The following is a 26,994-nucleotide window of genomic DNA, read 5'->3' as shown; positions in this document are numbered from 1 at the left end:
GTAAGTCCTGGTGTGATCAATGGGGCTTACTCCCATGTAAGTGTGCACAGGATTGCACCTTTAGGGTGCAATCCTATGCATCTTTAGACAGAAAAACGTCCTACAATTCCCAGCATGCCAAAGGAAGCCAGACTGCCTGGGGAACGCTGGGAATTATAGGACATTTTTTCGGTCTAAACATGCATAGGACTGCACTCTCAAAAGCTAATGCCAGCACTTTAAATTAGGCTCAGGAAACAAATTGGTAGCCACTGCAGATGATAATACAATATGAAGTTCAAAAGCAAACCTCACCCTTCTAATACTTATGGGCCAAATTATATGTCACGCAGGAAACAAGCAAACTTACAAAGAGGTTCAGAGAACTCACCTTGAGGAGACTGGTAGATATACCCACCACAAAAGGGGTCTTTGTAGCCTGGCTCATTGGGGCTCCTTCCACAAAGTTCTCCGCCCTCAAGGAGGATGCTAAGGCAGCAACATGGCGTACTTCCTAAAATGCCTGTTCTAATGGAGACCAAACGTTGCCTCTATAGCTATGTAGCAGATAATGCTAGGATCCTGTTTCATGAACAGAGCAATGTGTAGTAAATGCACACTGTGCAGTGTTAGGGAGGGACTTTGCTTCTCTGGGGCCAGGAGAATTAGAGGGTAGTCCCTCAAAATGAGAGACACCTGGAAGACAAGGCCCTTGTGGCCTTGCAAAATTTAAAGGAGCAGATCCAGGAAGGTCTATTGCAATTTTCCACAGCCTGGTACCCACCAGATATTTTGGACTACAACTCCCAGCATTCCTGCCTATTGGCCATGCTATCTGGGGATGATGGGTGTTGGAAGTCCAAAATATCTGGAGCGTACCAGGTTGGAGAAGGCTGGTCTACTGTTTTAATAGAGAAGAGTCTAGAGTGATTTACGTCCACCAGTTGTAAAGCACATGCTTGACAAGCGGAAGAGCCTAGGTTCAATCCTTGGTATATTTCAGGTAGCATGCTATTGTATACGTAAGAACAGGAGCAAACGTCTTCCAAAAACACAACCATTTATTGTTATAATTCAGCGGGGGAGATCCAGGGCAGAAAAAAAGGATTAGAGTGCGGAAAACAAGTGCCGTTACAATGAGAATTATCTCTCATGACTAGTCCATCTAGGCCCAGGACTGTTCTGGTGCCCGCACACGCACATGCGCGCTCACCAAACTTACGCAGGCCCAATTACTCATTTAGGCTTCTGCTGCAAAAGTGAAACTGCTTCCTCCGGTTTGCTAACACGGCCTGCTTCCGCCAGGCCTCGTTGAAGCGACAGAGCAAAACACAAGCCGCGGCGGCAAAGATCTCTGCTGGTGACCCTGTGTAGAACTGCTGCCAGTCAGAACTGACAATACGATGCCACAATTATGGAGGGCTCTTGGGCAAGACACCCCCAATGCGCCCCCTCCCTCAGTGAGTCTACCTTCTCACCGCCACGGTCACCAGCTGCTCTTGCTTCTCCTCCTCTTCCTCATCATTGCTCCCACTCGCTTGCTTGACAGGCAGAGAGCCAGGGAGCAAGCAGGCCGTGGCATCTCCTGCTCCTCCTCCTTCTCTCCATCGGCATTCTCTGGGCCAGAGCGAGAGACGGGTGAACAAGCAGGTTGCAGTGGTGAAGAGGAGGAGCAAGTCCAGAGGGCTCCTGTCAGTGGGGTGTGGGCCCTCAGCAGGAGCTCGACCATGCCTACCTTTGATGCCAGCCCGGCGAGGCTAAACGGACAAATAGACTAACCTGGTATAACGCAGCTTCCCATGTTTCTATCCTATTCCTTTGCGTTGACTGTTTTGGGTCACTCGTGATAGCAATCATTTTACATGGAAAATTATCCCAGGATTAGAGAGAGAAATTTAAATGCCCCTGACTCCTAGCCAGAGTCAATTTACTTGCTTTTAAATGTTTCTCTCCATGTAAGCCAATTAGAGGAGAGTTCAGGGGCTGTTATCCCAGGCCAAATGGAACCTGCATAAACAGAGGTAGTTTACTCCTGAATACGAAATCCTGCAGGAGAATTGGAGGAAGGCTTTTGTGTCCTCCTTGGGGGGTTGCCTGAGGCATTTGCCTGGCCACTGTCAGAAACAGGAGTCTGGGCTACATGAGCTGCTGGTCCAGCAAGGCCAAAATAGTTCTTACGTTAACTGATTCTGTAACTGAATCCTGTATCTTCAAAGGGCAGGCAGCAGGTTTGAAGTAGTGTGTTAAAGTTATAAATCTAGTTACTGAAGAGCTGCTAAACCTCTTTCTGAGCTGTGCCACTTGACCATCGTGTGGGTGCCTATCTGCAGCTTGGAATGCTCCTTCATATAAATAAAATTAAATAAATCCCTGCATATAGAAAACTAGATGCTACGGAGAAGGTATTCCAACCAAGCTGGATTCCTGACATGCTAGTTTTCTTGGTGCACGGTTAGTGTTTTTGTTTTGTTTGGATATGGAGTAGCATTCCATCATTTGAACACCTACTTGCAGCCTGCAGCAGTACCGAAGGCAGACACGGGTTGTCCAGCTCAGCAAGAAATACACTTAAATCCCATTGATGGGCGAATATGCATGAATACAGGCGAAAGGTAGGTTCAAGAGTCAACAACTGGGTGCTCTGGGACCTCAGCTGCCAATCCCGGGGTCAGAAGAAGAGGATTATGGATTATGAACAGCATCTGTGGGAACGAGACTATGTGGCACGGATGGGCAGAACACTCTCCTCCCTCAAAGTTGGCCAGAGGAAACACTGCAAGAATTTAAGAGCTCTTTTAAAAATGCATTTTTGCTAAAAAGTCAGTCCAGTAAGAGGTGTATCTACCAGCTCTCATGTCTCCCATCCGCTCTTACAGCAGGGTCAAGGCCCTCACTTCTGTCTGCAAACTGGCCACCCTCCTAGTAATCGGATCTGTGCAAAACTGATTTAAGAAGTCAGTAAGTGGTTATGAATCACACATCAAACCCCTGCAGCTTGTCAGAACTAATATAGCCATTTTGAGCAACTGAGTGCAGAACTCCTGAACTGAGCAACGACCAAAAGTGCCACATTTTTATCACCTTTAATGATAACGCTTCTATTGAAAAGCGGTCCTAATTTCCCCAGAATTCATTGCTGACTGCATCTCATCAAGAAGCCACAAATGCTGATGGGCCAATATTAACCTCAGGTTATCCACAGATTAGGGATCCCCCCCGCTTTTTCTCCCAGTAGTCCTTGCTATGATCCTATCTGGAGTGGAATGTGTTTGGCAGGAGAAAAAGGCACTGTGATCTCTAATGTTTTTGTGAATTGAAAGATTCTAGGGAGAGTTACCTGGATCAGTGCTGGCTCCAGGTTTTGATGGTTCTTGGGCAAGATCCCCTAATGGGCCCCCTCCCTCAGGACTCTACCTTCTCACCGCCATTCTCACCAGCCGCAATTCCTCCTCCTCCTCTTCCTCCTCAACATGGCTTCCACTCGCTTGCTGGACAGGCAGAGAGCCAGGGAGCAAGGAGGCTGTGGCATCTCCTGCTCCTCCTCCTCACCACCACAGATGTCTGGGCCAGAGCGAGAGGCAAGGGAACAAGCAGATTGCACTGGTGATGAGGAGGAGCAAGTCCAGGGGGCTCTTGTCAATGGGCCCCTGCTGGGGTGCGGGCCCTCAGCAAGTGCCTGGCCATGCCGACCCCGATGCAAGCCTTGACTAGGTATGTATTTTTCACACTGACCTCTGAAAGCAAATTTAAGATTTGGGGCCACACTCACAAGAACAACAAACCAAGTGAAAGGATTCCTAATTCAAGAAATCTTAGTTGATCAACAGGATGAGCTTTAATCAATTAAATCTGCATAACTTTGCACGATAGTTTTGAAAGGGGAAAAAAAAGCAGCAGACCTTTGTGGCTCCTTGTCACAGAAGTTGCCATATTAGAACAGGCATTTCGCCCTGTGCATGAGATAAGAGGGATGTTTCTAAGACAATGCCTACAATTTACCATTTTTATCAGTCCTTGCAATTTATAAGTACGTTAAAATCTGCCCGTTAAATCAAAGGTGCCTTTTTAGTCGATCATAATTTCTAATTGATTAAATCTAACTGATTAAACATCTCACCATGACTTATTTACGTGTGCTTCAGTTCAGTATTGTTTACATGTCCGTATTCCCTTATGAATTGACCGTTTGGGTGTGGGACACACCACATAAGACAAAATCACACCTTGTGAATTGATCTGACAGAGCTGCAAGTCTCTGGTTCCATATTTACAATTGCTAAAGTAAATTGGAATACCCAAATCATCCATTAAGTGATCTTAAAGTGATCCCCAATTTAATCCTAGGGGACAATGGAGAAGTGTATCCAGTGACAAGATCACAGGAGAATCTGCATTGGCTGATATTCCCCCTTATATTATAAAAGGGAATTATAACAAGGGACTTATGCAATGAATTTGATTAGTTTACACAGATTGCAAAATTTTGATTACTTGAACACAGATTTTTTCTGGTTAACTTAAAACCTTAATATCCTTTCCAAAGGATAGTATGTATCTCAACTTTGCCTTGACTTCACAGAGTCAAAACGAGAAGGCCTTCAGTCAACGGAGTCTGAAGAGAGACCCCCCCCACCTTTTAGGTGGATCTTTGGTAAGCCAACCATCCAGTGGAAACAGTAGGTGCAAAATTCCCCACATCATGTGCTGTAAACCTTGTAAGTCACCCTTTTCACGGCACATACTTCCCAAACGTAATTTTCCACATTCTCCAAGTGACTGCTGTTGTCCAGACGGCTTTCTATTTTCAAATCCTTCTATGTATATAAAACGGACGCTGACAGGACAATGTATTTTCATCATTATGCCCTCTGCGTTTGGTCCTGTTGTTTGCATCTGACAAGGATTCTTGGCTTGCGGGAGACAAAGGGAGGGAAAAAAATCTTCTAAGGAAAGCTCGCGCTTTCAAACACTCTTCAAAATTTGCCCTGTTTTAGCTAAATGTAATGTTCTTCGTGAACATTAAAGGAGAGAGGGAGAGAGAGAGGGAGACTCCTGGGGAAGATATTCGTCCATTTAAGGAATGAGAAATCACTACATTCAATAACAGGTCTAAATACAGTAATGGAAAGGTCCCTTCTCTCGCCCCATAAGCATGAAAATGTCACCGTGTACCAGACGCACAGGGGGTGGGGTGTGTGTGAAACATCCAGGAACTGCTCATTTTTATTTATTTTTTAAAGAAGGAGGCCAAATAATTCTGCTGAGTGAGGACAGAAGCAAACGTGTTGCCACACTCTGAACTTCTGAGGTACTCTCATGCCAGATTTAAATTGCTTGACAAGGCCAGGAAACATTACAAATTGTTCCTTGTGTTGCCACTTCTGGAAAGATGCAGCACTGAGCGTACTTTGTGGAAACAGTCATTAAAATTCTGTACCAGGAATTTGGGAGAGGGACTATAACAGTGCTGGCTCCAGGTTTTTGAGGGCCCTCGGGCAAGACTCCCACAGCGAGTCTACTTTCTCATTGCCGTTGTCACCAGCAGCTCTTCCTCTTCCTCCTCCTCTTCATTGCCACCACTTGCTGGCTTGACAGGCAGAGAGCCAGGGAGCAAGCAGGCCGTGGCATCTCCTGTTCCTCCTTCTCATCACCACCGATGTCTGGGCCAGAGCGAGAGGCAGGGGAACAGACAGGTCGCAATGGCGAAGAGCAGTGACTCCAGGGGGCTCTTCTCAGTGGGGTCCTGATGGGGTGTGGGCCCGGGGCAGGTGCCCAACCATGCCTACCCTCAACACTGGCCCTGATTGCTACCCCTTGCTTGCTTGACAGGCAGAGAGCCAGGGAGCAAGGAGGCCGCGGCATCTCCTGTTCCTCCTCCTCACCACCACCATTGTCGGGGCCAGGGCGACTGGCAGGTGAACAAGCAGGTTGCAATGGCGAAGAGGAGGACAACTCCAGGGGAATCTTTTCAGTGGGCCCCTAATGGGGTGTGGGCCCTCGTCAGGGCCCACATCCCAACCTACACCCCATGCTGACTGCGCCTACCTTTGATGCTGGCCATGGACCCCAGGGGTCGGCACTTTCTTTGCCTGCAGAAGTTTAAGTTCAATCTTAGCTTCTCCCGTTTAAAACATCAGGTCGCAGCAGGTAGGAAAGCCCTCTTTCTCTGCCGGAGTCTCTGGAAAACCACTACTAGTCAGAATAGACAATACAGGGATAAATGGCCAAATAGTCTGACCTGGTATGAGTCAGTTTCCTATGTTCCTAAATATAAATTATTCAAATCAAGCAAATTTGCATTATTTTATTCTACAAGGTAAAAAAAAAAGGTCATTCCCATAATTTATAATTGGGTTTGTTAAGCTATGAGAAGGGACAATGCCAGGCATAAGGATCTCACTCCCACGATCACTTCAAATCTTATCAGCCACCCCTCTGGCTTCTGAAATCTCTGCAGGCATTTGCCCCAATACTTGCAAGTATGTTTTCACTACCATAAGGGCTAGAAACTTGGTTGTTGTTGTTTTAAATCAAATTTGAAGTTCTCAGGAAATTGTATCACTTTGGGGGTTTTACCTGTTCTCCCAGGGAATTGCAGTGTACACACAGTCCTGGAGACAGGTTTCACTTAGCAATCATGAAACTGCCTATTTCTTTTTAAAGCCATCTAATTCGTCAGGCCATAACCACACATCTGGTGGCAGTGAGTCCCATAGGTTAATTCTGTGTTGCATGTGATAGTAAGAATTTAACGAAATGTTCTCATAAAGCTGATGAGAACATTTCGTTACTTTCTTATTATCACACATTGCTCACATTTTTATTTTCACACATCAGAGATAAGGAGATCACTCTCCCTGCCTCCTCTCGACCCCCCCCCCCGATAGACTCTGGGGGTGGGACTTGGGAAGGGGGTGAAGCCCACAAAGGGCGCCCATGGGGCAGATTAGGTTGGAGGGCCAGTGGTTCCCCATCCCTGTCATAAACAGTTAATGAGTTGGGGTGAAGGCACTGATTCTTCTTCAAAGAGCACGTATTCTCCTAACTTCCTCTTTAATCCAGTAAGGGTGCAATCCTATGCATGTTTAGTCTGAAATAAAGACCTGTAACTCCCAGCATTTCCCAGCTGGGAACGCTGGGAGTTGTAGGACTTTTTTCTGTCTAAACATGTGTAGGATTGCACCCTAAGAAGAGGAGATAAATCATTTTAACAGAAAGAACTGTTTGGACTGCGAAGACAGCTAAAAGTGCTTTTTGAAAGGAGATACCAATTTGTGTGCATCTGTAATTTGACCTTCATTAGCTAAGCTGTCCAAAAATGAGTGTAGAACCATAGTGGTTTGAATCCAAAAACACTTTACTTTTTAAAAGATTTATCAGCAGTGAACTACCCTTTAAAAAGAAGAGGAGAAAAAAGAGGCTTCAGTTCTGGAATCCCTCTTCGTTCTTTTCTCCTCTACTCACCCGTTGTCCCATCTGAAAACAGGCGGCCATCGCAAAATAAAAGGAAGAGAAGTAAACCACAGCCATAGCAGCCACCGCCTAGCGTTAAGTTGTGGTAACTCATATTTATTACAATTATATACAATCATATTTTATAGCTGAATTCTATACATGATCACACAGACGAGCACGTTTCGCTTTTCCTCTTGGTGAGGATGAGCAGCAGGGGGGACTCGAGATGTTACAGGATCCGAGGCTCCTTTTTTTTAACGACGTGAACAGAAACTGGACACTGCTGGAACAGCCGAGAAAACAACACCGCAAAACAGGGGGCTTCTAAAAACCCGGTGGTTTGTTGCCATTTTCTCCACCCAGTAAGGCAAAAGTGAAAGGGCGGAAGGGGGGAGTGGAAATGGCGGCTGGTGGGAGAGGGGGAGAAAGAGATGTGGTGTGAGAATCAGGCCTCCGCAATTAAGTTTTGTTTTGAGAAGAATTGTGAATCGACAGATCGAAGTGCGAATGTCTCCTTTTAATCTGACCCAGCAAACTTAGAACTCGACAACCAATGGCTTGCGGCCATGCCGCAGCCCTAAACTAGAACATGAAAAGAGAGGGAACGTAAAGTGGATTTGGCTTCCTTTCCCACTGCAGGGAAAAATCATTTTAACCACCAAGTTCCCTGTAGGGGTTAGCAACTTGGTGGCCCCGTGAGATTTAGGGTGCCTTGCTGGGATCCCCCTTTTTGTCTCCTCCCCTTGCTAGAAACAGACACTTTGAGCAGCTGGGAAGAACTGGGAGGCAGAAAGAAAGGAAGCAGTTGAAGAGTAAGTGATGAAAAGGAGGAGAGAAAGGAGCACTGCTAAACTTCAGAGGTAAGGAGGCAGAGGACACTTTGAAGGGACGGGCTTGGCCAGCAACCCAACTATTCTCAAAATGGCTCTCCGCTCCCAGCAAATCAAGTTGTCAACAAACATTTATAAAAGTGGACTGCATATGTCCTTTTGTTCCCAAGACACCAGGAAATGGGGATGGGGGGGAGGGAGGGAGAGGCCTCCAGCAAGACAACTCTTTGTCCAGAAATGGAACATGGGGTGGAAACGGAAGATCCTGAATCCATGCAAAAACGTTTGCATTTCTTAAAGCCTGGGTTGTTGTTGTTTTTTGGCTAGGGTGGGTCAGATTTGAGAATGTGAGCTGATTAAGGGTTGCCACCAGGGAGGGAGAGGTATCACACTGGTGGTTTGGGGGAATTACCCAAGAGGACAGAAGCCCCATTTGTTCCACAGTTTGATATTTGGGTGTGCATCATTAGCAAGGAGGCCTGATTCTCTAGCGGTGGTCCTGCCCTGACGAGAGACAGGGTGTGAGAGTGGCTGTGGCGGGAAGAGGGGGAACCCCTGTGAGGCAGGCTGCTTGACGCTGCGGTTGGCCCAAAGGCCGCTTTTGGCTCACTAGGTCACACAACGCTACTCGTGGTGAATCGCAGAGGTGAGACGGAGGGAATTCACTGAGCGGAGGGAGGCCCAAGGAACGGAGAATGATCACGGGATGAGGACAGGAGGCAGGAGCCACCGTCTCAGACGTGCTAGTCAATGTCATTCTCGTTGCTGGCCCCCTCGGGCCTCCGTAACTTCTCCACCTGCTCGTTGATCTGCCCGTCGCCTCCTCGCCGGTCCTCTGTCTGGACGTCCAAGCACTCCTCTTCATCCACATGGCTGACGTCGTCCTCGTCGTCATCCTCCTCCTCCTCTTCCTCCTCCTTGTTCCCTTTGTCCTCCCGCTTCTCCTCCTCCCCTTGCACCTCCATCCTTACCTGGCCCTTGAGGTCAATCACCGCTTCGCCCTCTTCCTCGGGCCCCAGCAGGTGGCAGCTGACCTTCGACCCTTCGGGGCTGTGGTTCTCCTTGACAGGTGACGAGGAGTTGGACTCATTGCTGACTGGCGAGATGTCGCTGCTGGTGTTGTGGTTGTTGGTGACGGCGTTGGAGGGCGAGGAGGGCTTGACCGGGATCTGCCACGATGGGATTTTGGGGGCCGACGGCGAGGGAGGAAACTGCCTCCTGTGAAAAAAAGGAGAAACAAAAGCAGTTTTCTTTTTAAAAAGGGGTTTCCACCAGCCCTGCTGACTTATTTTTTCTTCTTTCCTCCCCATCCCTCTTTCCTTGTGTGTCGTGTCTTCTTAGATTGTAAACCTGCGAGCAGGGACTATTTTGTTTTATGGATTATGTGTAAACCGCTCTGGGAGACTTTTTGGCTGAGGGGCAGAGTGAAAATACTGTAAACAAATAAATAAGTGCAGGTACAGAACACATTTAAATTGAAGAACGTCGGGAAAACCACTAAACCGTTCAGGTATGACCTAAATCATATCCCTGATGAATATACAGTGGAGGTGAGGAATAGATTTCAGGGATTAGACCTGATAGACAGAGTGCCTGAGGAACTATGGACGGAGATCCGTAACATTGTTCAGGAGGCAGCAACGAAATCCATCCCAAAGAAAAAGAAATGCAAGAAAGCAAAGTGGCTGTCTGAGGAGGCTTTACAAGTAGCTGAGGAAAGAAGGGAAGCGAAAAGCAAGGGAGAAAGGGGAAGATATATCCAACTGAACGCAGAGTTCCAGAGAATAGCAAGGAGAGACAAGAAGGCCTTCTTAAATGAACAATGCAAAGAAATCGAGGAAAACAACAGAATGGGAAAGACTAGAGATCTCTTCAAGAAAATTGGAGATCTCAAGGGAACGTTTTGTGCAAAGACGGGCATGATAAAGGACAAAGAAGGCAGGGACCTAACAGAAGCAGATGAGATTAAGAAGAGGTGGCAAGAATACACAGAAGAACTATACAGGAAAGATCTGAATGTCCCTGATAGCCATGATAGTGCGGTCACTGAACTTGAGCCGGACATCCTCGAGAGTGAAGTCAAGTGGGCCTTAGGAAGCATTAGTAACAACAAAGCTAGCGGAGATGACAGTATTCCAGCCGAGCTATTTAAAATCCTAAAAGATGATGCTGTTAAAGTGCTGCATTCAATATGTCAACAAATCTGGAACACTCAACAGTGGCCGCAAGACTGGAAAAGGTCAGTTTACATTCCAATTCCAAAGAAGGGCAACGCCAAAGAGTGTTCAAACTACCGCACAATTGCGTTCATTTCACATGCCAGCAAGGTGATGCTCAAAATCCTACAAGCTAGGCTTCAGCAGTATGCGAACCGAGAACTACCGGAAGTACAAGCTGGGTTTCGAAGAGGCAGAGGAACTAGAGATCAAATCGCCAACATTCGCTGCATCATGGAGAAAGCAAGAGAATTCCAGAAAAACGTCTATTTCTGCTTCATTGACTACGCTAAAGCCTTTGATTGTGTGGATCACAACAAACTGTGGCAAATTCTGAAAGTGATGGGAGTACCAGACCACCTTACCTGTCTCCTGAGAAACCTGTACGAGGGTCAAGAAGCAACAGTAAGAACCAGACATGGAACAACCGATTGGTTCAAAATTGGGAAAGGAGTACGACAAGTCTGCATATTGTCACCCTGCTTATTTAACTTATATGCAGAGTACATCATAAGAAATGCCGGGTTGGATGAATCAGAGGTCGGAATTAAGATTGCTGGGAGAATTATCAACAACCTCCGATATGCAGACGATACCACCCTAATGGCAGAAAGCGAAGAGGATCTCAAGAGCCTCTTGTTGAGGGTGAAAGAGGAGAGTGCAAAAGCTGGTTTGAAACTCAACATTAAAAAAACTAAGATCATGGCATCTGGCCCCATCACTTCCTGGCATATAGAAGGGGAAGAAATGGAAGCAGTGACAGATTTTACTTTCTTGGGCTCCAAGATCACTGCAGACGGTGACTGTAGCCATGAAATTAAAAGACGCTTGCTCCTGGGGAGGAAAGCTATGGCCAACCTAGACAGCATAGTAAGAAGCAGAGATATCACCTTGCCGACAAAGGTCCGTCTAATCAAAGCTATGGTTTTCCCAGTAGTAATGTATGGCTGTGAGAGCTGGACTATAAGGAAGGCTGAGCGCCAAAGAATTGATGCTTTTGAACTGTGGTGCTGGAGAAGACTCTTACGAGTCCCCTGGACTGCAAGGAGGTCAAATCAGTCCATCCTAAAGGAAATCAACCCTGAGTGCTCATTGGAAGGACAGATGCTGAAGCTGAAGCTCCAATATTTTGGCCACCTAATGCGAAGAGAAAACTCCCTGGAAAAGACCCTGATGCTGGGAAAGACTGAAGGCAAAAGGAGAAGGGGACGGCAGAGGATGAGATGGCTAGATAGCATCACCGATGCAATGAATATGAACTTGAGCATGCTCTGGGAGAGAGCGCAGGACAGGAAGGCCTGGCGTGCTATGGTCCATGGGGTCACGAAGAGTCGGACACGACTGAACGACTGAACAACAACAACAACAGAACACATTCTTTTGAGTGGTGGCTAACAGACCGTTGAATTCCATGCCAGGCACCACTGTGGGCCCACCGTATCTTGCCCCAATGCCTGAAAAAGCGATGTATAATGCTCAGCAATGGGTGCACATGCAGGCAGGGGTACTGGCACCACCGTGACAAATCTAGGGGCAGATTTAATAGCCCATGTTAGAGGATAAGGTGGTCTTGTTGTGCTAGGATTTTTACTCGAGGACAGAGATGTGAAGGCCTAGAGAGAAAGAAAAACATGAAAAAATGAGGGAGAACCCCAGGAAAATTTGGGGAAAAACATTTTTTTCCTGTTTTTTTCCCAGGGATTTTGGGAAAATTTGGGGAAAAAAATCCCCCCCCCCATATTTCTGGTTTTCTTCCATTTCTCTTAGAAGCCTTCACATCTTCACTCCAGGATCCTGTATATTGCAAGAGCACACAGGACTGGGATGCCAGAACAGATTTATTTATTTATTTATTTATTTACAACACTATTTATTTATTTATTTACAACATATACTGCTCTGCATCTAAGCAGATTCCAGAGCAGTGAACAATAAAAGATAAACAGATAAAAGAATAAAACACTATATTAAACATTTATTTAAACAAACAAACAAACAAACATATTATACCAGTAAAAACCATGGCTGGTCAGTCAAGGAAGGCTCCTTGAAACAAAGATGTTTTCAGGAGTTGACGAAAACAACACAAAGTTGGTGCCTGCCTGACCTGCAGAGGCAGGGAGTTCCGTAGAAAGGGGGCCACCACACTGGATGGTGGGTTTTCTGGCGCTGGAGGTCTTCACGTAGAGGCTGGACACCCATCTGTTTGGGATACCCTAACTTTGGATTTTCTTCATTGAACAGGAGGCTGGAAAGATGTTTTACAAGCCCCGCTCAAGCTCTAGGGTTCTATTGATCTTTTTCATTAAGAAATCCCTATCAAGCATCCAGAACCCAGTTCGAAAGTTGCTGTCATAGGCTGTAAGGTGGTTCTCCGAGCCGACTCCTATGAAAGGATTTCCTAAACACAACTACGCTCCCCCCACCGTCAATGCCTTAGAACCTCGGCCTCGGAAGACGCCCTGCTTCTGAAGCATCCGTCTCCTTTGCATGCAAATGAGTGAATACCCGGCATTATTCACCAGTATCGTCAATGCTATCAAGGGATTCAATTTGGAGACTTTTCTTGGCTGTCGTGTCACGGCCTCCTGCTTTGCTGCAAGAGAGGGCTCGTGTTGGCTGGCTGTGTTTGTTTATTTTAGGAAATATATTTTCCAAAAGCACTTATCTCCACAGCTGCCTCAACACACACACACACCCAACAACAACAAATGAATTTCCTCGTAATGACAAGATGTCCTCTTGCGGACACACAGACGGAGAGCGGCTGTCCTTGCTCTGCTCACTGAGCACCCACTGGCAGCGACGGAGCGCTGACGATTTGCAAAAGGAACGGCTTTATATGTACAGGGCGTGAAGTGAACAGAGCTGTGTTGATGTCACACACACACTCATGCTCTCCCCACACGCCCCACAGAGTCGGAGTCTTAAATAACAGAAGTGGGGCAAGGATGCCTTCTGATCAGCGTCCTGTCTGCTCATTGCTCCCATATGCACGACTGTGCCTGGTTGCTGTCAACACTTCTGCCTTCCCCGCCATCTTTCCTTTTTTGTTGTCGCCATTTCTTTAAACGGTTTCAGAAAGTGCGGAGTGACTTCTGAGCGCATGTCAGCTTTCTTTTTAGAGCAACAGGCATTTCTCAAAACTGCAAGACACATAAAGGGCAGAATATGGCCCGAGGTGAAGAACTTCTGTGTCCTGCTGGTTTTGACATTAACCACATGCTTAACTGGCATCAATGGACTTTAAAGAGTGCTTTGGCTGGGTTGTGCTCAAAGTGTTACCGGGATCATAAGCTTTTCATCCAGCAGGAAATCACTGATTAAAATGTAACAAAGTAACACAAGAAAGAACTAGAAAGGAAGAATCAGGGAATCCCAGAGTTTGCAGGGCTCTTGCTTTTGCACCAGACAGCTGTCTAGCTTTTGCTTGAAATCCTCCAGTAAGGGAGAACCAACTACCACCCTAGGTAACTGCTTCTGTTGTCAAACTGCTTATGTCGTCAAGAAGTTTCTCCTAATGTTCAACCAAAATCTACCCTTTGGAACTTAGTTCCAAATTAGATCTAGTTCTGCCCTCTAGGGCAGCAGAAAACAAGGCGGTGCCCTCTTCTATGCAACAGCTCTTCCAGTATTTAGGCAGAAGGGAGCTCCGCTGACCTGTCCTGATCCAGAAACTAGCATTTCCGCTTATTTCTGGGGTTACTTTGGGAAGTACTAACTCCCTGTTGTGCTAGCAGTGGGTCGTGCTGTGCAACGGAAAGAGAGGGAGCGCAGCGGGGGTATTGGATAGTCTTTCTAGTCTTCTCCTCTCTAGTCTAAACATACCCAGATCCTTAAATCATTCCTCATAAGACTTGTTTTCCATACCGCCAACCATCTTTGCTGCCCTCCTCTGAACCTGTTTCAATTTGTCTATATCCTCCATAAAATGTGGCACCCAAAACTGGACAAAGTTCTCCAGATGTGGTCTGGACTAATGCAGAATAAAGTGGAACATATGTGAAATCACTGCGGAGGCTCTTACTTGCATCCCATCCATGATAAAAGCACAACCAAGATAGGGCCTCCTCTGTGGTTGCACCAGGATATGGAACATTCTACTGCTATGGAACATCCTACCCAGACTGAGTCAACTGGCCCTCTTTCTTTTGGACTACAGTAGCCTGATATCCAAGGTATTTTTATTTCAGCAAGTGTCGAGGCTATGTATCATTCTCTCTCTCTCTCTCTTAAATTATTTCTAGACTGCCTTTAATGGTGGAACCCTTTTTATTTACTGTGATCCATTTTTTATTTTCTTACTGTTGTAATTTGCTCTCTATGCACCAAGCCAGAATCATCAAGGGCACCTGGAGGCCATACTCCAAGTGGTACCTCTCAGGTTCATTTTAACTTTCTCAGAAAAGACTCCAGGCATCTCACAACAAAAACTTAGAACATACCAAAAATGTAAAACAATTTTAAATAGCTGAAAACAATGAACGTGGTAAAACAGCTAAAGTAAAAACCTCTGTCATATGCCATCAAATGCCTGGGAGTAGAAGAAAGTCTTAACCTGGCACTGAAAAGAGGACAATGTTGGTGCCAGGTGGACCTCACTGGGGAGGTTATTTTACAATTGGGGGGCCACCACTGAAAGGGCTCTCCCTTGTTGCATCAGTGGACGGCCTCAGATGTTGATCATAGGGTACAGGTAGGTTTGTACTGGGTGAGGCATTCCATTGGGTATTGCTGTCCCAAGACTTGTAAGGTTTTATAGGTTAAAACCATCACCTTGAATTTTAAAATCTGAGTTTACAATCAGAATTGCTTTTTTGAGCCAATAACAACAGCAGGAGGAAGGGGGATTTTAATGCACCTAGATTTAGTTGATAGTGTAGTGGTTCTGACTGTTTGGTACCCAACAACTACACCTGAGAGGCACACTGCTTTTGTTCCTGGAAGTAGCATATAGTTATCATGACAAATAGCCATTGATGGCCTTATCCTATGTGAATTCTTCTAATCCCCTTTTAAAGACAACGAAATTGGTAGCTACAAACAATACATCTCATGGCAGCAAAGTTTCTGTTATCAATCGGTTACTGTATTTTAAAACTTTGCATTGCTGCTAAACTTTATAATGGTTTTACTTCTATTTTATATTGTGTTTTTAAACTTTTAAATGTTTATAGTGTACCTTATGTTGTATTTAATTATTTTAATGGTTGTGAACCTCCCAGAGAGCTTCAGCTACTGGGTGGTTTAGAAATGTAATACATAAATAAATCCCATAATTTAATTATGCACTGTGTAAAGAACTCCTTCCTTTTGTCTGTCCTGACTCTCCCACTATTCAGCTTCATGGGATGATCTGATTAGGTTCTAGTATTATGAGAGAGAGAAACACACTTCTCTTTCCACCCTCGCTACACCAGGCATTGTTTCATATACCCCTATCATGGTTGGCTGAGGAATACTGGGAGTTGTACAACTTCTTTCTGTCTAAACATGCATAGGATTGTGCCCTTTCTCGCTTTCCCCCCACCCACCCCAAACACCTCCACTTATCCCCAACATGTAATACTTTTTTAATTGTAAGCTACTTTGGGAGCCAATCTGGGCTGAAAAACAGGGTATAAATAAAACAAACGAATGAAGAATACAATGTTTTATAGGTTAGTTCTATGCATAAATGCAGCTGTTCCATTTGTCACGTACTATGTTAAGCTGCTGGATTGGTAGTATAAGAATAAAACGTTGAATGGGGAAAAACCCCCCCAAAAGGAAACAGGAAACTTCAGCAGCTACCATGGACAGCAGAGGAAAATAATGGACAGCAGGTGAGGAGAGGGAGGAAAAGAAGAGAAAGGTTTACACAAAATCAGGGGGAGATCCCAGTGGGTCTGTGGCTTGCATTATTCAGGAATCTGCACATGAGGATTTTTTCCTCAAATTAATGTGTTGTTGTCCACCATCCCTGCCCTCAATTCTATGTTATTTCCTACCTATTTAAAAGCAGTCCTTTTAGTGAATAGATTTCCGACTTCAACTCGTTGATATTCTGAGACTCAAGGATCCAGTTTGTGGAAGTCGTGGCCTAGGGTGCAAAGAAGAGGCGATAGTCACAGATGGGCAAAGTTAGGAGGGGACTCTGCAAGGAATTCTCCCATAACGTAAAACCTCCCAAACATTTCCAGAGGTGGCCAAGCATCTGCCTTTTGCATCAGCCTTAAACTTAAAACCTCCCAAGCATTTAAACTTAAACCTCCCAACTTAAAACCTCCCAAGAATTTAAACTTAAACTTAAAATTTCCCAAACATTTCCAGAGGCGGCCAGGCATCTGCCTTTTGCATCAGCCTTTCAAGTGAATGATAAATACAGTGAGCAAAAGTTTTCCCCAAGAAACAGAACGCGCTAAGGGGACATGATGTTGGATCTGGACCAGATTGGCCTTGCCTCCATGCCCTGGGCAGCCATTCCTCTTTTATGGAAGGCCAAAGAGCTGATCTACCCAATACACAGAATGGGGCAGCAAGCTAAAGTGGACCATACCACTTCAGATGACATCATGAATCTGTGGAACCTGCTGCCACTGGATGTGATGATGTCTATTGCCTTTGATGGCTTTAAAATACAGGGTATCAGGAAAATGGCAACTGCTGGACTAGTCAGACTTCTGAAAGCCAGCATGGTGTTGTAGTTAGAGTGACAGACTAGAACCAGAGAGAACTGGGTTGAAATCCCAGCTCAGTCACAAAACTTGCTGGCTGATCGTGGGCTAGTCACTTTTTCAGCCTAACCTACCTCACAGGGTTGTTGTGAAGATAAGTGGGAGGAGAAAGGGGATTGGTTGGGAAATACTATGTTGGTCGCCCTGAGCTCCTTGCAGGAAGGGTGAGATCTAAATGTATCAATGAAATAAATACATTTGGTCTGATCCAGCAAGGCTCTTCTTATGTTTCTATAAAGAACTGGACAAATTCGTGGAGGACACCTATTAAATATACTGCTATTTTTGGTATTTTCGTCTCGCTCCTTTTGCCTCTAGTCTCATGAACCCCTGAGAGCTGCTCTGAAATAGAATTTGGCTGTCGGGCTGAAGGAAGCAGTACAGTCTAGATGTCAAGTAGATCCTGCAAACTTAAAGTCCACCCGTGACTATTGTAATACTTGGACAGGCTTTTTAAACCTCGGCTCAGACCACTGTGCTCGGAAGCAGCTCCCATCTACGGCTGGTTGGCAGCAGGAACCCTCCTTAGCCTGTGCTCCCGGCAGCAGCAAAGCTCAGCTGACAAACCCAGGCACAGATGCGGCCTCCCGGGACGCCACCACTCCCCAAGCCTCCGAGGCAGCGAGAATCCGGGAGCCACCGTTTTGGCTCTCTCCGAACCCTTTGAAAGCTCCAGAAGCACATTAACAAGAGAGCGATTTCCACTCACCGGCCTGCAAAGGGATTCAAATTTCCAAAACACATATGGTGCCAGATGCTGGAGGATTTAAAAAATAAAACCTGACATCTGGGGCTTTTTAAGCCAGTCTCTTTTAAACACACACACACACACACACTCAGAACAAGTTGTAGAAAATTCAAGCCCAGAGATTTGCCTCCACACACACCCTTTTTACATTTAATGTAGTTTTTCTTTTAATTACTTAAAGCCGCTCTTCTTAATTTTTTACAGCATGCCAGTAGGAGTTTGAAAAGCAGATATAAAAACTTACATCGCAGCTGAGAAAACTCTGCTTTTAAAAAAAACTCTACCGTTTATGGGCTCTGCCAAGACTTTCCTTTGTGTATACATACAGATGTGGTTTTGATCACACCGCAGTGAGCGCTACCATTTTAAGAGGACTGCTTAAAAAAAAAGGTGTGTGTGTGTGGGGGGGATTTTTGAAAGACAGCCCCCCCCCCATGAAAACCACCAAAGCTTTTCTCTTCTTAAAGGACGACATGTGCTCTTAATATTAACACTTCAGACCCAAATGGGAGAGTTTCCCAATTTCCTGGCTTGCCCCAGGCCACTGGCAAGACTTTCAGAAACCAAGAAAGCCAAAGCAGACCCCGGTGACAAACTGGATTCACTTTCCTTACACTCCGGATTTCCCTAGGACAGTGGTTCTTTTTTTCCTTTCCGTGGGACGCTTCAAAACCACTGGGGGGGGGGTGGCTCTGTGTGCCACTTAATAAATAAGCTTTTTGGGGAGGTTGTTAAATCAAAGCCCATACATAAGTCATATTTTAATAACCTTTTTCCCCCTATAGCACCAGCATCACTGTTAAAGCAGTGTTGTATTATGAAAATCAGGGTCTTTATGCCAGGGACTGCTGAGCCTGTCTGATAATCCAGCCCTGGTCAAAACAACCTTGATTTCCATTGTTGGGAAAAAAAATAAATCAAGTCCAGGGCCAAGTACAGATATTTGTTTGCTCCATTTATGTCCCAACTTTCCTCCAAGGAGCCCAAGGCGGCGTACATGATCCTCCTCCTCTCCATTTTATCTCACAACATCCCCGTGAGGTAGGTGAGGCTGAGAACCAGTGACTGGCTTAAGGTCATCCAGTGAGCTTCATGGCAGAGTGGCAATGGAAGCTTGGTCTCTCCAGTCCTACTCCAACAGTCTAACCGCTACATCACACAGCCTTTCCATGGGCCACCGGAATGGAGCTCACAGACAATCAGTCTGTGATGCTCCACACAGAACCTCTGATCTAGGAGGTCTGCCCTGTGTCAAATTTTGGCTTGCAAGATCCTCGGGGCAGGGACCTGCCGTTTTGTTTGTTACGCAACACACACGCTGACGGCACTACATAATTATCCCTGGTCCGAAATGCAGTTTGGTTAACAAGTTGCTGGATGGCTTCATTCTTTCTTCGATTCAGCACTCCCAATCAACTTGCTTCTGGCTATCTGGAGTATGGCAATAATTAGGGGTGCAAAATCTCAGGCAGTTGCATGCAAATGGTAGCTTTAAAACATGGGCCCTTGTGCAAGGGTTGGTGGAGAAGACAGGAATCTGTCATCGTCCTCCCCACCACTATATCTGTTGCTGTGTGTGGAACATGGCTGCCACCTCCTCTTACTTCCTTTGTCCTAATAGCAGCTAGTCACTATAGGATGGGCTCACTCCACTGGGTAGAACCTGGCTGCCACACCCTCTTACTTCCTTAGTCCCTAACAGCAGCCACTTCTTGGAGGGAGGGCTCCCTGCTTTGTGGAGACCCTGGCTGCCGCACCCTCTTACTTCCTTAGTCTCTCAAGGGAGGGCAGTCACTCCCTGAAGGGAAGGCCCTGAAGTCAGAAGTTATGGCTTCCAGATGCATTTTGAACGTGGGAGCCTCTCCATTATTCCTTGCAGTCAAGACAAAAAAGGGGAAGAAAAAAAAACAGAACACACCAGCAAGATTGCACTAACCTGTTACTGGTTCTTTCCAGTCTCCATCTCCCCCTCCTTCCAACCTGGCTCTGAGAAAACTATGGCTAGAAGCTCCCAGAAACATTTGCACCCTGGCCTCTCTTACAGTACCCCGTCTGGGCTCCAAGATGGCTAATAGCCACTGGAAGATGTCTTGCCCTCCATGAACATATTTAATCCCCTTTTAAAATCCAGTGGCTACTCCCACATCTTGAGGCTGGTATAAATTTGGTTTGCAGGTTATCTGAGGACTCATTTGCAAGGAGAGGGGAGTACCTTAGAGGCAGCTAGTTCTTGGGTGAGTTCCTGGATTTTCTGCTGTTGTTGAACGAGAAGTTCCTGAACAGAGGCTAAAGTTGTCTGAAGCTGAGTCACTGTGTAAGGCGAGAGGGGGCAGGGGTAGCAGAAAGTTTGTTAAATCAGAACCAACATGCACACATGCGTGCAAAAAAGAAAAGTGTTCTTCTGATGTCGAACTACAAGATTCCTCCATTCCTCCAGCATCTGATTTATCTATGGGCTTCCGCTTGCTCTAACCACTTATAATTTATCCGCACTATGGGCAATCTACCTGCACTGTATCTAACCTCCACTATTTCTACTTTATCTTCCCTTTGTATAGATGTCTATAGCCTACAGTATATCCGTCCGAAACCTCTCCCTTCTAATTATATCGGTTTATGATTTGCAAGGTCTCTCTGAACTTGTGCAGCCTTGGTCTCATTTATCTACCTCCGGGCTGCACAAGGAAAATGTGTGGCACTTGAGATCTCCTTCTGGTTGGGAGACGGACGAGCCTGTGGATTGAACGGCAAGGCAAAAAAGGGAGCAGAGACCCTCTTGCGAGGAAGGTGAGGGTCTCACTTGCTTCATCCCACCACCCCTCTGTGAATGAATGTGTCAAGGGCACATTTCATACATGCACTGTTCATTGCTCTATGGCTCAGTTCAGACATCACAATAAACTAGAGGTGTGTAACACATGGGCCGCGGGCCACATACATCACCCACGCCCCTTCCAATTTGTTTTTTTCCTCCTGAAAAAAGAATAATTTTTTAAAAATTCATTTTCAGGGTGCCCAGCAGACTGACGCAAGGGGGATCTGGGTGATGAAAATGGCCCCCGGCCTCCCACAGCTGTTCACCCCTGCCATAAACCATAGTTACTTTACAGGACACTCCTACTCGTGCCTGCTCAGACATACATCCTACTGAATTCAATGGAGTTCACTCCCAAGCAAGAGGGCACAGGATTGCAGCCTCAGTTTTTGTCTGTTACCTTGTAGGTCCCTTTTTTGCTCGAGACAATCAAAGCAGTGTACGTTAAAAAGTTAAAATGCAACAGAACGAGATGAGGTTAAACTAAGAAATCCATGGAACAGAGTAAAAACGAACAGCAGTTAGAACAATTAAAAAGACAGCAACATACAACTAAAAACACCAGCAGCTGGCTTAATGCTGCAATCCTATACCCACGGACCTGGGAGTAAGCCCCATTTAACTCAAAGGGGCTTTCGTCTAAGTTGACATGCATAGAATTGCAACTTAAGATTAGTTTATTTAGAACACAATCCAAAAGGATTGCCACTCTTGAGGCGGAGGGCTCTGTAAGGAATTAAAAAGTTACTTAAGACACAATCCTGTGCATGTTTAGACAGAAAAGAATCCCATGCTGGCTGGGGAATGCTGGGAGTTGTAGGACTTTTTTTCTGTCTAAACATGCAAGGGATTGCATCCTCAGCCATGATTTGTGATTAGCCTGCAAACCTGAATCAGAAACCGTGCCTTCAAGTTTTTGCAAGCCATGTGTTAACTGCTAACTAGGGTTTGGGGCAATGTCTCAATTAACAAATCACAAATCACGGTTTAGGGTCGACTGTTAAACCAGGATCCGAAAACCATGGTTTGAAGTGGCTTTAGACTCCATTGCTTGTGCTCCTTATGGTTTGTCTGAACTGATAGGCCGTAGGGACAGATGCAGCTAGAGACTAGGATGCAGAGCATATGAAAAACTAAGCAGGACATGCATGATTCAGAAGTTGTAGCCCCTCTTTCAAAAGTGTATCATTACCCCCGTGCTCAGCATACCCCTGCCCCCCCCAGGGAAAGTGCAGGGAACAAAGAGCCTATGGACTGGTGAAGACTGAAATCACCAGTCATGTGAACGGATGTGAACTAGGGATGTCTGTTGCCGGGAAATCTAGCCCTGTTGAGGCTTGCCGGATTTCCATGGCATGCCTGGCTCAAGCGTGCATTTGCATTTTTCCTGAAATCCAGGAACTTTTTCCGTTTCCCCCCCGTGAATAGACATTTGCACAAATTGCAGCTGAAATTTCTGTAATTTGCACAAACTATGGCTGCAGTTGTGATTCGTGCAAATCACACAAATTACAGCTGCAATTTGTGCAAATTTCTGCCGCCATTTTTGCAAATTTCTATTTACAATTAAAAAACAACTGAAAATTTGTGAGCTGACCTGACTTGTTGCACAACACACCTCATGGGGAAACAAGCTGAAGTCTGGGGGGCCTAGCTGATGAAAGCTGGGCAAGTCCCCCCCCCATGTGTTCCTCCGACATCGCTCATGTGAACACAGAGATTTGTCCTCCAGGCAGAGGAGGGTGGGAATATTTTCTTGGAAAGACTTGTGGAAGAGGGAGCTGCTTTTATCACTGGCTGGAGGGTTCTGGCATGGTTTTTTGGTGTGCTTTAAATTATAATTCAGAGCTTCCATCCAGTAAACAGGTTCTCTCATTCATTCATTCATTTATTTATATATATATATTCTCCACTGGTATGACAGGTAACAGCTAATCTAGGTCATCCGTTGAGGCGCTGGGTGCCCTATGGAGTCAATAACGGAGGAGGTTGCAGGGGTCGGGGGATGCTCCGTAATTACAGACTCTTCTGACCCTGCCTTGAATACTCAAAAGGAAAATGTGGTGGTGGGGAGGGGGAGCAGGTGCCCCTCCCTCCCAAAAAAATAACCCAACCCCAAAGAAAGCCCTCAGAGAAGCAGAAATTAAAAATGAACTTTACAGCCCCTTCGAAAAGGCTGTCATTTTATTCCCCTTATTAATATTCTGAGGTTGGGAGCCTTTCCGTAAAAACATAATTAATTGAGGCCGCGCCGACAGTAAACAAGCAATTTCAAATTAAACCGAAATGACGGCGGCTTCATTTGCAAATGTGAACAGATTTCTCAGAGCAGATAAATGAAGTCACCACATAAAGTGGAGATGGAAGAGAAGGTTGGGGAAAGAAGGAAGGGAAGAGCGGGGGGGGGAGTAGAGTGAGGGGAGAAATGTGGAGTGAAGGGCTTCTAGGGGCAGGAATTGATGGAATCATTAATCTTCACCTGTCTGCGTCACGCTGCCACTCATTTCGGAGATGCTGGACTCAATCCTGTGCAGTTGTTTCCTGTCTTCTTTGCCTCCCATGATCAGAGGAAGCAGGTATTTCTGCACAAAAGAGTACAGAGGCATGTGAGATGTAGGGCAGTGGGTGGAGAGAGAAGTTACATTTGGACTCATAAGAACATAAGAAGAGCCCTGCTGGATCAGGCCAAGGGTCCATCTAGTCCAGCATTCTGTTCACACAGTGGCCAACAGGCTGCCCACGGGAAACCCGTAAGGAGGACATGAGTGCAACTGCACCCTCTTGCCCATGTTCCCCAGCAACTGGTGTACATAGGCATATTGCCTCTGATACGAGAGGTGATCTTGTGGTAGCGAATCCCATAGTTTAACTCTGCGCTGTGTGAAGGAGGCCTTCCTTTTATCTGTCCCCAGTCTCCCACCAATCAGCTTCCTGGGATGACCCCACTCGGTTCTGGTACTATGAGTGAGGGAGGAAAATAGTGAAATGTCCATTTCAACATATACATATCTAAAAGAGTAACTGGTAACATACTGGATCAACAAAATTTAAGCTGGAAAAGCTTAAGAACAGAAGAGCCTTGCTGGATCAGGCCAAAGGTCCACCTAGTCCAGCCCTACCATGAGGCAGAGTGAGGCAGCTGCTTCAGGCAGCAGAACCTGGTGGGGCGGCAGGTGAGAGCAAGGTGTTCGAACACAGAACTGCATGTGTACCGCACAGTCTGTCCTGGGCCCCATACGTGATCTTCCTGCCCTCAGGTGCAGAAGAGCAGCCAGGGTTGAAGAAAGATTCAACTGTCAGTCAGGGGGGTGGGACAGCATCCACCCACCACAGTAGAGGAAGCAAAATGCCTTGGGCTGGCCCTGTTTAATGTGTTATTATTGTGTTTTTATCGCCAAGGAAAGGGACGTATGGGATTTTCTGCCTCGGGTGTCCAAATAAGGTGACTGGTATTGGGCAACTATGTGCCGAGTGTGCGCGTCTGGGCGCATGAGCACCATTTGCTGCTCTGCCTCAGGCGGCAACAGGTCTTGAACCAGCCCTGCCCATATTCGCGCCAGGGAGGGCACGCAAGAGGGCCTCGCCTGAATTACTGCGGGGAGCACGCATGTTCATGCGGTACGAGGTGGTGCTAGAAAAACATGCATGCGGGCTAAAGGCAAGATGGATTCCCATGTACACGGGCAGTGTCAAGGGTAGGCTTGGCTGGGCAGGGGCCCACCAGCAAGAGCCCTCTGGACTTGTTCCTCCTCTTCATCATTGCAACCTTCCATTGTTCACCTGTCGCTCGCTCAGGCCCAGACGTAGGAACATCGGAAGCTGCCTCCTACGATGTCAGACCCTTGGTCCATCTAGCCCAATACTGTTGACGCTGACTGGCAGCGGCTCTCCAGGGTTTCAGGCAGGAGTTTTTCCCAGCCCTTCTTGAAGATGCTGGGGATGGAAACTGGGACCTTCTCCATGCAAAGACAATGCTCTACCACCACCACAAGGGTGGTGGTGAGGAGGAGGAGCAGGAGATGCCACAGCCTCCTTGCTCCCTGGCTCTCTGCCTGTCGAGCCAGCAAGTGGTGGCAGTGATGAGAAAGAGGAGAAGGAACAAGAGCAGCTGGTGACAATGGCGGCGAGAAGGCAGGCTCACGGAGGGAGGGGGCCCACGGAGGGTGTCTTGTCCAAGGGCCCTCCAAAACCTGGAGCTGGCACTGGGAAGCCTCGTCTTGCACGGTTTAAACAAGACAGCCCTCCCAGTGTCGGGGACAAAGGGGACCAGCGCTGGCATTCCGCAGCCTTGACAAAGCCGAGAGGAATCCCCTTACCTTGTAGAGCTGGTGGAAGCCGAAAGCAATGCCAGCCATAATAATTGCTAGAGCGCTGTAATCCCGCCATCTGGAGCTCGGGGGACCTGGAGGACAAAAGCAGAAAAGTGGAGTAAGGGTGCATGTCCAGGGCTGTCTTGCATGCCCACCCGTGCCAGACAGGGCCATAGGCAGCCTTCAGCATAATGGCAAAAGCCCTCTGCATGCACTCAATTCAGACTTCTAGCTAGGGTGATCTGTCCTTTCTCTGGCAGCCTAGGAGAGAGGGAAAGAGAGAGGGGTGGGGTGGGGGTAGTGCTAGAGTAAAAAAGTCAGCACACAGTAGGGCTGTTCACACAACATGCTAACCACACACAACCACTGAGTGTGGGTTGCTTTTGAACCATGGGTTGTTTGTTGAGCCATGGGTTAGCATGTTGTCTGAACCCAGGACTTTTTCTGCAGGGTGGCATGTTAACCATGCAGTGTGGCTTGTTAGCCACCCTGAACAACCCAACATAGCAAAGACCCTTCTCTGCCTGGGATCCTGCAGAACCACTCCCACAATAGACACCGGTTGGGTTCAGACAACACGATAACCCACACTCAAGGGTTCACTATGGGCTAAGTCTGGGTTGCTGTTGAACTGTGTGCTATCGTGTTGTCTGAACCCAGCTGCGCTAACAAACCACCGTTTGTTGACCACGAAGAACCCATACTTCACAACCCAACAACAAACCATGGGTTCTCTTCATGGGTTGTTCATGGTTAACAAACCATTGTTAGCAAGGCTGGGTTCAGACAACACGATAACCCACATTTCAACAACAACCCAATGGTTCAACAGCAACCCACACTCAACCCTTGAGTATGGGTTATTGTGTTGTCTGAACCCAGTCAATATTGTACTAGATGGTCAAGTACTCTGGCTCTGTATAACGTAGCTCACTTGTTAACTGGAGCCCTTTGGCATGCAAACCTGGTGCTCTATCCCTGAACTATGGGTTGCCGCTGTTTGCGGGTGTGATACAGGCAGCTAGTTGGCTATTGTAACTACCGAAGTAGCGCTTCTCAGTCTAGGCTTAGTATTCACTATTATTGCAATGAATATTACAAAGTCTCATCCTTCACAAGGGCAAGAGTCTGCAACGGAGGTGTGCGGCACTCTGAAAAACCTTTGTGTTGTTGACTTTTCAGGTTTGCAAATCCTGGTTTGTTCTAAGCACACCCTATGATCTCACCAAGTGCAGTGCAACCAAAAGGGGGAAAGTGTGTGTACATGTCTGTCTATTGGATAACATTTCAGGGCCATTTCACACTGAAAACGTTTGCACAGAAAATGTTTGCCTCGAGATTGGGTTGCACTGAAACTTTCCGTTGCACTGAAAATGCTTGGGCATGAAAATCCGCTCAGGCCTAGCTCAATACCCTTTAACTCTTTCCAGTTCCAACTCCAAAGACATCCTGTACCACAGCAGAGCTGGGTGGAGGATGCTGGGAGTTGTAGTCCAACACTGAAGTCCAACACATCTGAGGAGCTGGGAGGCTGCTATACCGTGATGTGTTTACCACCCTGCAATGAGATCTGTACTCATAAGGAATAAGTCTCAGACGGCTTCTTACGAACTGTGCCAGAGCAGTTCCCCCCTTTTTCCTGGCTCACTATGGCTTTACCCTCCAGGCAGAAGCTGGAGACACCTGTGGGTTTCTCTCCCCGCCCCCCATTCCATCAGCTGCGGCCTTTCACCTCTTTCATTTCTCCCTCCGTTCCTCTAATGCTTGCGCTAAGAACATTTTATTGCCCCCTGGTTTTCATTATTAATGAAAAGGGACCAGGATGATCTTTCGGAAAGTTCAGAGAGTCTATAAAGACAAGGAGCTGAAATGCCATTTTACTCGTTTTAGGAATGTGTGAAACAATTTCTATCTTGTGGCAAAAG

General features: G+C 46.5%; 1 protein-coding gene across 1 annotated transcript in view; it reads right to left on the bottom strand.

The window, feature by feature from the left end:
- Positions 1-1,101: 1,101 nt before the first annotated feature.
- The window catches only part of PEX14 (peroxisomal biogenesis factor 14), a 154,612-nt gene continuing 128,719 nt past the window's right edge, over positions 1,102-26,994 (bottom strand). The window contains exons 5-9 of the mRNA XM_084822256.1: positions 25,076-25,161; positions 23,239-23,341; positions 20,157-20,254; positions 16,471-16,562; positions 1,102-9,482 (exon numbers count right to left, since the gene is read on the bottom strand). Of these exons, the coding sequence (XP_084678382.1) occupies positions 9,008-9,482; positions 16,471-16,562; positions 20,157-20,254; positions 23,239-23,341; positions 25,076-25,161 (854 nt within the window). The 3' untranslated portion in view covers positions 1,102-9,007. The remainder of the gene's footprint in view (positions 9,483-16,470; positions 16,563-20,156; positions 20,255-23,238; positions 23,342-25,075; positions 25,162-26,994) is intronic.

This window comes from Heloderma suspectum, chromosome 15, assembly GCF_057233095.1.
Source record: "Heloderma suspectum isolate Gila_16-S chromosome 15, 16-S_ref, whole genome shotgun sequence".
NCBI classification, from domain to species: Eukaryota; Metazoa; Chordata; class Lepidosauria; order Squamata; family Helodermatidae; genus Heloderma; species Heloderma suspectum.
The sequence above is the reverse complement of the archived record's forward strand: the minus strand, read 5'-3'. Positions and strand labels throughout refer to the sequence as shown.